This window comes from Haliotis rufescens, unplaced genomic scaffold (assembly GCF_023055435.1).
Source record: "Haliotis rufescens isolate VD_foot unplaced genomic scaffold, xgHalRufe1.0.p SCAF_48, whole genome shotgun sequence".
NCBI classification, from domain to species: domain Eukaryota; kingdom Metazoa; phylum Mollusca; class Gastropoda; order Lepetellida; family Haliotidae; genus Haliotis; species Haliotis rufescens.
Genome location: NW_025964201.1, coordinates 1,259,127 through 1,275,598, shown reverse-complemented (window position 1 = coordinate 1,275,598; position 16,472 = coordinate 1,259,127). Strand labels below are relative to the sequence as shown.

At 42.0% G+C, this 16,472-nt stretch overlaps 2 protein-coding genes across 6 annotated transcripts in view; one reads left to right on the top strand and one right to left on the bottom strand.

The window, feature by feature from the left end:
• The window catches only part of LOC124117657 (polyphosphoinositide phosphatase-like), a 40,223-nt gene extending 39,685 nt beyond the window's left edge, over positions 1-538 (bottom strand). For both annotated transcript variants that reach the window (XM_046479642.2, XM_046479643.2), the window contains exon 1: positions 384-538. In XM_046479642.2, the coding sequence (XP_046335598.2) occupies positions 384-533 (150 nt within the window). In that variant the 5' untranslated portion in view covers positions 534-538. The remainder of the gene's footprint in view (positions 1-383) is intronic.
• A 2,109-nt stretch (positions 539-2,647) lies between these two features.
• Positions 2,648-16,472, top strand: part of LOC124117655 (protein mono-ADP-ribosyltransferase PARP14-like) — a 28,823-nt gene continuing 14,998 nt past the window's right edge. For 2 of the 4 annotated variants that reach the window (XM_046479639.2, XM_048383372.1), the window contains exons 1-9: positions 2,648-2,957; positions 8,031-9,739; positions 10,181-10,363; positions 10,746-10,979; positions 11,315-11,629; positions 12,116-12,346; positions 13,087-13,419; positions 14,197-14,427; positions 14,739-16,451. In XM_046479639.2, the coding sequence (XP_046335595.2) occupies positions 8,077-9,739; positions 10,181-10,363; positions 10,746-10,979; positions 11,315-11,629; positions 12,116-12,346; positions 13,087-13,419; positions 14,197-14,427; positions 14,739-16,451 (4,903 nt within the window). In that variant the 5' untranslated portion in view covers positions 2,648-2,957; positions 8,031-8,076. The remainder of the gene's footprint in view (positions 2,958-8,030; positions 9,740-10,180; positions 10,364-10,745; positions 10,980-11,314; positions 11,630-12,115; positions 12,347-13,086; positions 13,420-14,196; positions 14,428-14,738; positions 16,452-16,472) is intronic. The other 2 variants (XM_046479635.2, XM_046479640.2) reach the window with 2 other exon arrangements.

Genomic DNA, 16,472 nt, shown 5'->3' with positions numbered 1-16,472 from the left:
CTGTGAAGAACTGTATATATGTGAATGTATGTAGTTATCTGTGAACAACTGGAAAACAGGAAATAACATGTAAATATCATCAAACAATATGTAACAAATAACATAAATCAGATATATCGTTATTAAAAATAGAGGTGTCGTTTTCGCCTGTCACGTAGTTGCCGTTTTCACCAAATGCGGTGCCGTTTTCGCCAGAGAAATCGGTGACGTTTTGCTGCGGTGCCGTTTTAGCCTGCACCCTTGAGGTTTACCCAAAGACAGAGTTTGGGGAGGGTATGTCTGAAGTGTCCATGTACACAAGCTGCCAGGTCCTGACTGTGACTGTCATCGGTTGAATATCTGGGAGGACACGAAGAAAGAAAAGATTGTCGATAAATACTTACTGCCTTGGTTTCGTATAGCACTAATTTTTGAAGGTAGGAAATTACCGGCCTCTCCATTTTGATTCGACAGAGTACTACATAGCTTGTAAATTTTCCATACCCGAGGACATTTCCGTAAATACAAGGGACATAACTATTAGTTTTCCGCATAGTGGCCGACCGCTATTAAGTATTGATATAATTTGTCTAGCATTCATTCGAGACGTTCCATGATAGTGTGAAGGGAGCTGTAAGATTATAATGAAATAGAATGGAAGTTTAGCAGCTCATACATCGTAAACATGTATTTAAAAAAAATCGAATTTTTCAAAGATATTTGAAATTTGAAAATTTGAGAATAATTGAAATAATAAAAACAGGAGTGTTTACAATTAAAATTGATATCAAATGAAACGTATTTTAAAATAGTGCGCCAACCAAGCTGGAACATCATTTTAATAAACCATTGTTATAATTCTCCATATAGAATCAGAGTGAAGCTGTGTCTCATGTAGCCATTCGCAACGACAAATATCAAGCTATGACGATATTTTTATATTGTTAGAAGAAGTAGATCGAAATACATATTGACTGTGAAGCGAAATTATAACTTGATTATTTCAGAATCAACAGCAATACTTACAAGTTTGCTGCCACGTTATCATTGTTATCGTTTTGTATTTTATGGCATACTACCGTCATACTTCTTATTCGAAACAACACAAAATAAGACTGGACTTGGAAATTAACATTTATAACAATAGACTCAGTCCTTACTGAGGGTCTAAGTCTTGTCCCTACCACGAACTAGACCCAACCCTTACTGAGGGTCTAAGTCTTGTCCCTACCACGAACTAGACCCAGCCCTTACTGATGGTCTAAGTCTTGTCCATACCCTGAACTAGACCCAGCCCTTACTGATGGTCTAAGTCTTGTCCCTACCCCGAACTAGACCAAGCCCTCACTGATGGTCTAAGTCTTGTCCCTACCACGAACTAGACCCAACCCTTACTGAGGGTCTAAGTCTTGTCCCTACCCTGAACTAGACCAAGCCCTTACTGATGGTCTAAGTCTTGTCCCTACCCTGAACTAGACCAAGCCCTTACTGATGGTCTAAGTCTTGTCCCTACCACGAACTAGACCCAACCCTTACTGAGGGTCTAAGTCTTGTCCCTACCCTGAACTAGACCAAGCCCTTACTGATGGTCTAAGTCTTGTCCCTACCCTGAACTAGACCCAGCCCTTACTGATGGTCTAAGTCTTGTCCCTACCCTGAACTAGACCCAGCCCTTACTGGTGGTCTAAGTCTTGTCCCTACCCTGAACTAGACCCAACCCTTACTGATGGTCTAAGTCTTGTCCCTACCCTGAACTAGACCCAACCCTTACTGAGGGTCTAAGTCTTGTCCCTACCCTGAACTAGACCCAACCCTTACTGAGGGTCTAAGTCTTGTCCCTACCACGAACTAGACCCAACCCTTACTGATGGTCTAAGTCTTGTCCCTACCCTGAACTAGACCCAACCCTTACTGGTCTAAGTCTTGTCCCTACCCTGAACTAGACCCAGCCCTTACTGGTCTAAGTCTTGTCCCTACCACGAACTAGACCCAACCCTTACTGATGGTCTAAGTCTTGTCCCTACCCTGAACTAGACCAAGCCCTTACTGGTCTAAGTCTTGTCCCTACCACGAACTAGACCCAACCCTTACTGAGGGTCTAAGTCTTGTCCCTACCCTGAACTAGGCCCAACCCTTACTGATGGTCTAAGTCTTGTCCGACCCTGAACTAGACCCAGCCCTTACTGATGGTCTAAGTCTTGTCCCGACCCTGAACTAGACCAAGCCCTTACTGGTCTAAGTCTTGTCCCTACCCTGAACTAGACCCAGCCCTTACTGGTCTAAGTCTTGTCCCCACCCTGAACTAGACCCAGCCCTTACTGAGGGTCTAAGTCTTACCCCCGACCCTGAACTAGATCCAGCCCTTACTAAAGGCCTAACTCTTCCGTCTTATGCTGACCCGACCCAACCCTTTATTAATATGAAAGTCCTGACTCTCTACCCTACACTGACACTAGACCAATACCGTACGAAAGGCCTTACTCTTCTGTCTTATCGTTAACTTAAATCCAGTCCTCACTAAAATCCTACCTATACTTCCTAACGCTGACAACCAGACCCATCCCCAACTAAAGGCCTAAGACTTCTTTACCGTGACTCTGGACCCAGCCCTTACACTCATTAGGGAATTTACGGCATACGACTCTTCAATAAACACCCTTCCGCGGTGGCCGCTGTCACCGTGACAGGTTTACAGTACACCACACAACATTGGGTCACGCAGTTATCTACATACGCCGTATCTCACTTAGCAGAGCGAAAGCGAAAATAGGATACTGGGGGTATCGTTAGGCAGTTTCTCCGCAGTGGGCGAAGTTACCTTTAATACGTACATGACATGTGCACAATCCTCCGGCCGAGAACAGATATATATCACCTGATATAAGAAAACCCAAGCATAACCACATGCGTGGTCTGGGGGGGAGAAGATTTACCCGTGACACAATCGGATGATACTGATTGGAATTCACGAGTCTGACGTGAGTACTGTCTGTTTATGTTATACACCAGCCATTGTATTTCAACCATTATTAGGTTGTCATTTATTTAACATGTAAGGTTTGATTTGTTCTTTTATGAATACCCATGGGATTGAAATCTTCTCCCGTTCTTCAGTTTAAATTGTATATGATACACAGCAAGTGTTGGTATTTTGCTATTACATGTTATGTTAGGAAAAGTTAGTCAATTATTAACAAATGAGTTTAAGCAGGTGACATTAAAACGAGGGATTTTAAAACCGAAAGTAGGAATTTCCCCGTCTAAAGGGAGACAACTTAACTGGATTAGTAGAGTTTCCGGTTGCAAACCTGCCTATGATCCTCATGACACGCCAGGGCTAAAAATAGGTGTCGTACCAGGAACAGCAGTGAAGGAAAAAGTCTTCCGTTGTTATGGTATAAATTCAATTCAATTAAAGACGTAAATGTATTCATAGAAGAACGTAACACATTCTTCTAAACGAGGAGTTCCTTGCGTTCAGTCAGCTTTTCGAAAACATGTTCAGCAGTCAGTGTGATTTGTTTTGTCGTCCCGTCTTTAACTTTTGCATTTCCTATCAAAGTACAATGCGCGTGAAACTGAAACATCTCACGATTGATCCTTGACATCGTGCCTCTAAAACACAATTCCGACCAGATCATCACTATGACAACAACCACAGCCCTACTGTAAATCTCATCTTTGCCCGTTACAGTTCTGTATGTATCATTACGGCAGTTGATGCGCAGCAAGTATTTGGTATAAGTTTTTTTTGGCAGTGCTTGTTGACCCAGATACTATCACCGTTTTTTCAGTGTTACTGCATTTGGGACGCTGTACATGTGTTACGCGATATAGGATATATTATGGGGTTTGTTTGCGTATTTTGTTTATGACTCAGCCTCAGACTATGGCTCATGTAATACAGTATATTATGACTCAGCCGCAGACTATGGCTTTCATGTTATACAGTATATTATGACTCAGCCGCAGACTATGGCTTTCATGTAATACAGTATATTATGACTCAGCCGCAGACTATGGCTCATGTTATACAGTATATTATGACTCAGCCGCAGACTATGGCTTTCATGTTATACAGTATATTATGACTCAGCCGCAGACTATGGCTCATGTAATACAGTATATTATGACTCAGCCGCAGACTATGGCTCATGTAATACAGTATATTATGACTCAGCCGCAGACTATGGCTCATGTAATACAGTATATTATGACTCAGCCGCAGACTATGGCTTTCATGTAATACAGTATATTATGACTCAGCCGCAGACTATGGCTTTTATGTAATACAGTATATTATGACTCAGCCGAAGACTATGGCTCATGTTATACAGTATATTATGACTCAGCCGCAGACTATGGCTTTCATGTAATACAGTATATTATGACTCAGCCGCAGACTATGGCTCATGTAATACAGTATATTATGACTCAGCCGCAGACTATGGCTTTCATGTAATACAGTATATTATGACTCAGCCGCAGACTATGGCTTTCATGTAATACAGTATATTATGACTCAGCCGCAGACTATGGCTCATGTAATACAGTATATTATGACTCAGCCGCAGACTATGGCTTTCATGTAATACAGTATATTATGACTCAGCCGCGGACTATGGCTTTCATGTAATACAGTATATTATGACTCAGCCGCAGACTATGGCTCATGTAATACAGTATATTATGACTCAGCCGCAGACTATGGCTTTCATGTAATACAGTATATTATGACTCAGCCGCAGACTATGGCTCATGTAATACAGTATATTATGACTCAGCCGCAGACTATGGCTTTCATGTAATACAGTATATTATGACTCAGCCGCAAACTATGGCTTTCATGTAATACAGTATATTATGACTCAGCCGCAGACTATGGCTTTCATGTAATACAGTATATTATGACTCAGCCGCAGACTATGGCTTTCATGTAATACAGTATATTATGACTCAGCCGCAGACTATGGCTTTCATGTAATACAGTATATTATGACTCAGCCGCAGACTATGGCTTTCATGTAATACAGTATATTATGACTCAGCCGCAGACTATGGCTTTCATGTAATACAGTATATTATGACTCAGCCGCAGACTATGGCTCATGTAATACAGTATATTATGACTCAGCCGCAGACTATGGCTTTCATGTAATACAGTATATTATGACTCAGCCGCAGACTATGGCTCATGTAATACAGTATATTATGACTCAGCCGCAGACTATGGCTTTCATGTTATACAGTATATTAACTTAAAATAATTTTTCGACATCGTATCTGAAACCCCCGGGTTTATGAAACTTTCTTATCTATAATTATACGGATTAAAACAAATATATGCAGTAAAGAGGGTTTGGGTGATCCTGGCACATTCAGGCTGGTTAGTCTCATCATCAACTCAGGGCCCTTGTCCTCTCTACACGCAGCCCAGACAGCGAATGGGACTTCTCCCAGGAAGCGCTTCCCAGTCGAACCCTCACAGAACGTTTTGGAGAATGTGAAGACCCACCAACACTGCAGCCTTCTGCATTACCCAGATTGTCAGAAGGGCTGTATTCCTGATAGCAAACCCGGGTACTCTCCCAATGTCAGTCAACAGATTGGGAGGTGCAAGACCTGAGGCACCAAGAACATTGGGGAGTCGGACAACTTGGTACATGGGATGCAAGCGTAACATTTCAAAAGCGGAGTCCGCATATTTGCCATATTTTTCCTGAATCTTGTCAAACACATTAGTGTCCAAAGGGGCAGAGAATTCAATAATATATATTATTTCATTGGATTCATCTAAAAAGGACAAGATCAGGTTTGTTGGCCTGGATAGGGGCCTGCATACGGACCTATTCCGAAGAATTTTGTATTTATAATTATCCATGACGCCCTCTTCATATTCTGGTTGTGAAACAAAAATAACTTTAGGTTCTGGGTTCGGTTATATGTCATGGCAACAATAATAATACTGATTATATACGAGGAACAATATTGAAGGGAACCCTGCCATTACAGCTAAAAAAAAGGAAATGGCCATCTTTGTTGCACCAGACACAGTTACAGAAAGTGGAATTCAAACTAGCTCACACTTTGCACACGTATAACACCCCATCCACAGCGACACATCCAGGTTACTTGCATGTGCCAATAAACGTCACAACCACCTGGTTCATTAATCGGGTATAAAGAATGAAATCGCCTCCTGAAGTGTACATCACAGAAAATGAATAATTGCACGCAATTGGCAAGATTAAAGTGAGTGAGTGAGTATGGTTTTACGCCGCTTTTAGCAATATTCCAGCAATATCACGGCGGGGGACACCAGAAATGGGCTTCACACATTGTACCCATGTCGGGAATCGAACCCGGGTCTTCGGCGTGACGAGCGAACGCTTTAACCACTAGGCTACCCGACCACCCCTGCAAGATTAAAGCTTGCCAATAACTCAATGCAGTTGCCAGGCACTTTCGAAAATCTAACAGTGTGATATCTCGACTGAGATGGGTTAAGATTAGGGTGGGAAGAGGATCGCCTAGAACGACTACTCCCAGGCAGGATCGATATGTACGCACTATTGCGTTTAGGAACAGATTCATTTCTCCACCAGAACTGAAGGCAATCTTATTAAAATCAGATCTAAGTTCTCGCTGCCGTTAAACAAAGATCTAGGGACATCCCATGACGGGTCACGTCAGAACGACCTTCCACGAACTTTGACAGACCACTGAAATGACTAACAAGAAGTCGACATCAGCCAATTAGAAAGCAGCTTTCTCGAGCTTTACGGCGAACATTTCAACCCGGTGACTTCCATTTCAGACTACGCTTGAAAAATATGTTTGCACAGTTCTCGATTAAAATTTTGAAAACTGAACAAACAAACATTCCGGAATGTCTAATATATGGTTGAGATTGAATGGCAGTGCTTCCCATGTACTGTGCAACGCCTCCTCCGTTCAAATGTTTATCCACCGGAAGCGAGAGATAGACGATAGTTTTGACGGAATCCGTCGTATGAGCCGTCACTGTTGTTTGGAAATACCGCGTGTTAATGTTTTCGAGGTTGCATGATTAGAAAACACATTCCGACGGTCACTTTCAATATCTGGTAAGTGACGCTTTGATTGGTTGGATGAAAGGTCGTTCTGACGTAACCCATAATGGGATGTCTGATTTTAATGAGAATGGAACTGAAGGAAACTTCAAGGCTGCCACGAAATCAGACTTTCGAAGTCAGGGATATAAAACAGGTTGAAAACTGCAAGCCTGATATAAAGATGTCCTCCCAAGGAATGCGTCTGACTGTGGCACATAGGCTCCCCAGGCAACAGTGGCTACTGCAGTTTGGATGTCGTCAACAGCAGCAGTGGAGATACACCATGTTTTCTGATGAATCGAGGTTCTGTTCACGCTTTACAGATGGTAGACAGCGTGTGTGGAGACGGCGTGGAGAGAGGTACTATCATCAGTAGTCCATGAGCACGATAGGTGCGGTGGTGGTAGCATCATGCTCTCGACTGCCATCACATACAACAGGGCGTGATCTTGCAATGGAACATGACGCACAACGTTACATGGAACAAATGGTATGCCCAGTGGTCATCCTGCTTGCCCAGTGCACAGGTCATAACTTTGAGTTCAAGGTTAACAACACATGTCCTCACAGAGCTCGTGCTGCAGTCAACTGTCTGAGGCAGCAAGGTGTCACAACATTGCCCTGACCAGCCAGATCACCAGACACGTCACCGATTGAATACCTTTGGGGTGTTCTGTGCAGAAGAGATTTGCAACAGCTCAAGCAGACCTTTCAAGAGGAATGGCGAAGAATACCAGTATGCCCAGAAGATGTTGTGCATCAAAGATCACAGGGCATGGACCTGGTATTGTCTTTACTGATAATATCGAATTACACAATGTCATTTTTTTACACATAATTTCTGAATAAATTTCGGTGTTCCTTTCAATATTGTTCCTACTTTATACTATTTGGCAGTGTGGTTGGCAAATCTAGGTTACAAAACCGTGTAAAACGAAACATGATCTCTGATTGTAGGTAAGGCTATCTCCATAGTAACAAGGAACAGACCAGTTGCAGAAGAATGAGTTATCTTCAAGGTCAGCTTCCTCATGGCACTTCTCTTCCACAACAGATAGAGCAAGGTGACCTACACCAGCAGCAGCAACAACAACAACAACCACACCTACCTATACAACAACAGATGCACTACATGCAATACACGCAATCACCAAGACAAGATGGACAGTTCTTGCAATCGGAAGGTTTTGGTCACTGTGATCCCCAGCAACAACAGCATCAAGAGGAGTTTCAGTCCCTCATTGGAACCAGTCAAGAATATGGTGGTTCACAGTCTATGATGCACTTAGGAACACACCAGCAAATATCCCAGGCGGATCCGTCATTAGGGAAACCCAGTCAAGAATATGACCCTTCGAAACAACAATATCAACACCATGGCCTCCCTCTTGGAAGCCAGCCTGTAATTGCACATAACCAAGGATTTGGCGACCCACAGTCTATGGCCCCTCAACCACCAGATGTGACACAGAAGTTCCAGTCAACTCTGGAAGCAAATCAAGGAGTTATACAGTTTGCAGTGCCAGAACATCACTATCAACACCAAGGCATCGCCCGGGGAACCCAGCCTGGGGCAGGACCTGGCCAAGCATATGGTGGTCCACAGTCTATGATGGAACAGGTGAAACCTGATGTTTCACAGAACTTACAGTCAATGAAGGGAGATCAACACGATCAACACATACAAACAAGTATGTACATGTTGCACGACAGTGACCCATCGCGTGACTTCCACCAGCATCCTCATGCGGAAAGGTTTATCCAACATACATCCCTTATGGATCAAGGCCTTGCACCTGCTATCCACAGTCTTTCTGATTTACAATCGTCCAAAGAGGCCAGTAACAGTTCATCAACATACAACAGAGATGCTTCTGCTGGTGGATACACTGGAACAGGTCAACAACACCCACCTCATAATGCTCATCCACAGCAATACCAGGGTCAAACTGAAACATCGTACCCTCCTTCACAGCGCAATCCACAGCAATACCAGAGTCAAAGTGGAAGGACATACGTTCATGGTGATCAACATCCTCTCCATGGTCCAGCTGTAGGGCTATATCCCCACGGCCAGCAACATCCTCTCCATGGTCAAACTGCAAACCCATACTCTCCTGATACAACACATCAATACCAAGGTCAAGCTCAAAGACCATACCCTCCTGCTGCGACTCATCAATACCAAGGTCAAGCTCAAAGGTCATATTCACATGACATTCAACATCAGCAATCAAATCTACAAGGAAATGGCAGACCGTCATATACCCCTCACCAGCAACGTCAATTCCAGGGTCAAGTTGAAAGACCATATTCCCATGACCAACAACATCAACAACAAAATCTGCAAGGAAATGCCAGGCCAACCCCACCAACACCTACAGGCGCACGTTGGGGACAAATGGATCATTCACCACGTCATCTGCAACCCCAAACAGCGATGTTTGATCAGTATTCAGTAGGTATTGGGTGGGCATCTGAGGGAGGACCTCACCACGCTCAATCGCCACCTGTTCCTGCAGAGGGAGACCTTTCCCCTCAACACCAATATATCCATGCCCCAAGGGGGCCTAGTCCATACTTCTGGGGTGATCATGTAGGAAAACCTGCCATCGAACATCCAACTGGAGATCCTGGTTACCCTGACAATCAGCCAAAAGTGCAAGGTTAGTGCATGATGTTATCTCACACACAGCTCACATTACATGTGCACTTTCAGATTAGGTACGTGTATGACATTTATCTCAGTGACACTGTTTATTGATACATCAGTTGCCTATGGCTGGAGAGGACAATTGCCATTGAGTACATGTACAACATTGCGAGTATAACAACATGCAATGTTAATATAAAAAACTTTCTAATATTTGCACATGTGTATTTCACATATTAACAATGCTGATTACTCCACTGTTGAGACGATGAGACTTCATCATCTGTTGCTCATGATGTTGCAAATTCATAAACATTTTGTCATCTGAACAATAGACTGACTCTTAAAATGACAATGCTCGAAACTCGTCAATGGTGTGGGCTATAATGAACCGTGTTTTAGATGTCTTAGATTTATTACATTCAGATTGTCTGTTAATCATCGATATGTTCAGCTTCACATGGTGCCACAGAACCTAATGGGGATGGACACAGACTCCTGCTTATGAATATTGGCCCAGGAACATTTGAGGACACTCTTAAGAACTTCCTCGAGTCAAAGGCCGATGCTGATATCGAGGGATTTGAGTGGGCAGAAAACAAGAAGTCGGCCATTGTTACTTTCAAGACCAAACTGGGTATGGCAACAGTTTACTCTCCCAGTATTAATCGAAAGAATCATTTCTGAAAATTATCAAGGACATAATGATTGTTGATTGTGATGTTATTGATAGTAGGGTGTCTTAGATATAAACTGTTTTGCCAGGAACCTATGTTTCTTGTAAGACACAACTGTATGGGCCGAGTGCTCAGACTCGGTGACTTGGTTGATTGTGTGACATCATACCAAGACGTGATGGCTTGGATCGTTGCTCATAATATCAGTCACTAGATTGTCTCGTCCAGATTATATAAACGTACAGACCATTGTTCTATAGCTGGAATATTGCTAACAACTAACAACAAATAACAAACTCTGCAAGCTCAGTTCTTTTAGGTGTTTGCGGTTTTGTTCCTCAGATGTCCCAACTGTCATTGCTGCATGTAAAAGCACAAAGATTGAAGGAAGTAACATCCAAGTGAAGCCAGTTCCCAGGTCCAAATGTCTAAAAGTAGAGGGGTTGTCCAGGAATGCAACGAAAGACAGCATTCGCTTCTACTTCGAGAACAAGAAAAATGGAGGAGACTCCACTGATGGGGTAGATCTATACATGGAAACACACACTGCCCTGGTTCACTTCACAGCATATGGAAGTATGTGCCATTGCCTTTATATGGCTCAACAGACAAACATCATTACCTGAAATAGTTTGCCTTAAAACAGCCATATATATGTCATTGTTACAGAGTGTCTTTTAGGTTCCAACTTTCCATTGCCCAGTCATTGGTCAGAAACATCATGACATCAAAAGTAAGCATTACCACCACCATATAAAGTGAACACATAGATATATGGTACATTATCATACCTCCATGTCAGAATGATAAGATCTGATTGGTCCATGTGGTACATTGTTATCCTTGAAGCACAAAAATCTAATTATTCTATTCTAATCTATTTCTAAACCAATATATCTGTCATTTTGCAGCTGCTGAAGAAGTAATTGAAAAAGGTCCCCACAAGTTACAAGATCATATTCTCGATGTAAGTATCCATGACGACCTCCCCGGGTTCTCTGAACACACAGTCAAGGATGCTGAGCCGTCCCAGAGGGGGACATCTCCAGCTGTAGACGATGGTGATCAGGTGGATGGATTCAGGATCCTGGTTCTGAATATTGGGCCAAGAACCTCTCAGGATACCCTTGAGAACTTTCTGGAGGCCAAGGCAGGACTAGATGTGATGCATGTTGAATGGGGAAACGGAAGGAGAGCAGCAGTTGTAACATTCAAGGACAGACTAGGTGTGTTCAGAATAATCAGATCAATGAATTTCTTTCATTTATTCTGCGGTTTGGTCGAGTAGCCTTTTGGTTAAAGTGTTAGTTTCCTAACATGGGTACCAAGTGTGAAGCCTATTTCTGGTGTCGCCCACCCTGATATTGCTGGAATATTGCTAAAAGCGGGGTAAAACTCACTAACTCACTCACTCATTTATTCTGTGTGTGATTGTTATGGTGTTTGGAATATTTGATGCTCTGAAGACTAGAAGATTATTGTATTCGAACAATATTGCTGCTGCATTGTGCAAAAAGCAGTTGGAGAATGTTTAATTTTCTCTTTCAGTTCCCCACATGTGATTGTCATTATTTGAGACATCGAACGGATGTACGGAAGCTTAAGAATCCCAAAATGAAATCTGTTTGTGTCAAAATATTTCTCTTTTGTCCAAAATCAGAATAGGGATATTCTTATTGCTTATAGTGCTATTTATCTTTTACACATTGCAGATGTTAAAACTATTACAACTGCATGCTCAAACAAGAAAATCGATAACCACATACTACAAATAAAAGCAGTAGAGAAATCCAAGTGTGTGAAAGTCAGTGGGTTGTCGGACGGCACAACAGAAGACACTGTTCGCTACTACTTCATGAACAAGAAGAGGGGAGGAGAGATTGATCACATCGAACTGTTCAAGGAAGCTAGGATGGCTTTGGTCAGATTCCAAGACTATGGTGGTGAGTTTTAGAAGTGACCCACTTCCTAAGCTGGTCCAGTAGGTGGTTAATAGGGCGGTAGGGTAGCCTAGTGGTTAAAACGTTTGCTCGTCACGCTGAAGACTCGGGTTCGATTCCCCAAATGGGTACTATGTGTGAAGCACATTTCTGGTGTCCCCCGCTGTGATATTGCTGAAATATTGCTAAAAGTGGCAAAACCCATACTGACTTAATCCTTCAATACACAGTTTAGAATCAGGACCCTTGCAATGTAGGAGTGAAGTGTGGACCATTAAAACATGTTTCAAAAGATGTATGCATATGAGAATTCAACCTGGATGTTCTGCATGTACTTGTAATTCTTGATTTTTTTAAGTCGCCCCTTCCATCCAAATTATCACATTCAACAAAGGTTTTCATATTATACAATTAACTTTCTTTACTTTCAGAGCTATTGTGTTTTTCATGTTGTTTCATGCCACATATATATCATGATGGCCTGTAAATAATCCAGAAAAATGATTGGTATTATGATCCATGTCCTATGTGAGTGCAAGAACAAGCTATGAACCAAGTCACCTGACCACCTGATCCACTTTGTCACCTCTTTAGACAAGCCCGGCGGGCTGGGGACATTTTCTGACATGGGGCCTCCATAGGGTTGTAACATTGATGTAAGATGTTAGTACAATATATATGTAACATTGAAATATCTTTGAAGGAGGGACTTATAGTTACTCTATAAAATGTTCAATTTCCAGTGGCTGAGAGGGTTTGTCAGTCAGCCCACAAGCTACGGGAGCACCTTCTGACTGTGACAATGCACACAGACACAGCAGATTTTGTAGCTGAAGGTTCTACAGCTGCCAAGGCAAAAGTCATCAAGAGCCTCTCAGATGACGATGACCAAGGGGAAGGGGAGGAAGATGTCCCAGATGACATGAAGATGCTGATCCTGAACATTGCACCAGCAACTCCCCTGGGAACTCTGGAGAACTTCCTCGAGAGCAAAGCTGAATCTGAAGTGGCGGACATCAAGTGGGGAGGGGGAGACTCATGCAAGTCAGCCCTCGTCACCTTTGACAGCAAGCCACGTATGTACACAGTTTTTGCATTTATAGGACAAGGTATGGCATTTTGATGTCTGATTCATAAGAAATAGGCAAAACTTTGAAAATCTGTTTTTGAAAGTTATTCCCACGAATGAGAATCTATCTATTTTTTCAACATGTCCCTGTGATGTTTAGTGCTAACATGGGTCAAAGGGCTTATTCCTTAGTTTTCCAGGATGAGAATGTAAACATGAACAAATGTTTGACTAACTTCATCCTTTATACGTTTGTTGTTTATTTGTACACAATATTATATTTATTTTGTTTATACACATCTGCACATTGTTACATAAAAGAAACTGCCAAATTAGCACGACCTTACAATGTAATAATTTCAGTCAAAATGATATTTTGTTAATGGGAATTTGAATGAAAACTGTTGACCATTACGTAGCAAAGATACTGCAGCCTCTCATCATGATAAAACATTCATGATTTCAATAATCATTCAATGCAGATACTGAGATAGACATTGGGGTGCTATTGGGAGTGCAGGACTCTACCCTTTTCGCGAATAGATGGTGTCATCGCTGACTTTCAATGGTCCATTCATAGCATGGTCACTGCTATGTTGCCTTTAACGCTCAATGGAATCAGTTTCAGCAGATAATCAAGACGTTTTATATTTAACAGAGATTTTTTTATGATACTTTTTTTTATCATACTTTTTTTTATCTTTTCTGCCCATTTAGTCAATGACTTTGCCAGACATGTTCATTCATTCATGCAACGATGCATTGTTATGTAACTACTTGGCAGGTTTTGCCAAAGTAAAGGAAGCATGTTCAAAGAAAATGGTTGAAGGCCACAGACTAACGGTCAAACAAGTTATGAAGTCGAGATGCTTGAGAGTGACAGGACTACCAGACAACGCAAGCAAGGATAGTGTACACTTTTACTTCGAGAACAAGAGAAGAGGCGGACCTCTGAAAAAGATACAATTCATCCCCGAAAAGCATACAGCGTATTTGTGGTTTGAAGAATATGGGGGTGGGTATATAATGAATAGTTTAAACTTAAGGAAGAGAATTAATGGATGTCCACTTCTCTATTATGAGGAAGACAATGTGTCAGAGTACATGCTTACTTCTTCATTATGAGGAAGATAATGTTTCAGAGTACATGCTTACTTCTTCATCAGTTTAAACTTACATAAAGAACAGGATGAATGATATGTCAATGTGATATTAATTCTCATTTTAATGTCAAGGCAGCAAAGAAATGTTTTCACAAAGTAATAATCATGTTGTTAATCATATACTTTACACTAATATTATTTGAAGATATCTTCCATGTTCCAGTGGCAGAGAGAGTGTGCGGTCAGACCCTTAAGCTAAATGACAAAACACTGAAAGTAGACATGCATATAGATATTCCGGAATTCATGCCAACTGAGGCAGAAAAAGACAAAGTGGAAGGTTCAGATGCACTCGGGGCTGCAATGATACCAGTCTCTAAACCAAAACATCAGTCACAATGGCGTTATTTAGTTAAATCAAGTGATGCACACATTATGCGGTACATCAATAAATCCGAGCCAGAGAAGACAAAACTTCAGGATGATCTGAAGAGCCATGAGTGTGCGCTCAGATTCATCCCGCAGCCTAATGGTGTAGTACTTGAAGCCACAAATAAAAGAACAGACACAGAAGGTACCAACAAGGAGACATGGATGAAAAGAGTTGATGCAGCCATACAAGCCTCTCTGGAGGAGATGAACCTAACAGTTGAAACACTGGAGATTCCGGAGGGAATCACAATGGGCAGACTGCAGATGAATCAGGATTTCCAGAAGATACCGACAAAGACAAGTGTTAGGATATATACAGGTTCTGGCGTATTGCAGGTGGTTGGATGTAGAGACAGGATGAAGGAGGCTTTGGAATCTTTGAAGGAAATTTTAGCTTTAGCAGGACCTAAAGAAAGTCACACACAGTCTGTCAAGAATTACCTGATGCGCTATCTCCAAAGGTCCAGTTTCCTTATGCGATGTAGCAAGCTGCATCCTAATGTTGAAGTTCATTTGAAGGTCCAGGACGATATGCTGATTTTAGAAGGATCAAAAACTGAAGTACAGAGTGTCAAACTAATGATCCATGAGGAATTCAACTCACTTCAAAAAGACTCTCTTACATTCAAGACAAATGGAGCTGTAGCGATATTGAGAACTTGTTCCTTGCCAAAACAACTGGAGGATGCTGGTGTTGTATGCTCCTGGCAGAAGGAAGACCAGAAGAGGATAACCCTCTATTGTCCAAACACTGATGACATATGCAAAGCTAAAGACATCATCAAGAAAACAATTTGTGAAGAGATTATTCGTCTGGACAAATCCTCCTCTTACAGCTTACAATCAGCAGACTGGCGTGAAAAACGAAAGCAGCTCTTGGAATCATATCCAGGACAGCTTCAGATAGGTGTGGATACTGATGCAGTCATGGTGGCAGGTGATCATAGCATTTTTCAGGATGTCGTCTCAGAAATTGATAAATATTTTGACATCAACTCGGTGAGGGAATACTTTCTACAGTTTGAGGAACCACGAGTCAAATTTCTGCAAGCACATGGTATTAACAAGGTTCGACAACTGGAACTAAGTCTTCAGGATCTTAAAGTGCACATTCATTTTGGAGAAGGTTGTTTTGCGTGTGGATTTACAATTTCAGGATTAAATGCTGGAATAAACAAGGCAAGGAAAGAGCTTGAGAAATTGCTTTCATCCATTAAATCAAAAGACCACAGTCTCATGCTGCCAGGGATAAGATATTATTTCACGAAAGGTGGAGGTAAAGAGCTACTAACTGGCATAGAACACCAGACAGAAACAATTATCCGACCGAAAGACCTTCTGCAGAAGATGCCCTCTGTCAGTAGGTCATGGGCGCTGTCAGATGATCACATTGTGTCAGTGGTAAAAGGGGATATATGCAGCTTAAAGGTTGATGCTATTGCCTACACTGCCAACACAGACCTTAAACTTGTGGCAGGCCTCTCTAAAGCCATTGCAACGGCGGGTGAGTACACGCCATCTTGAA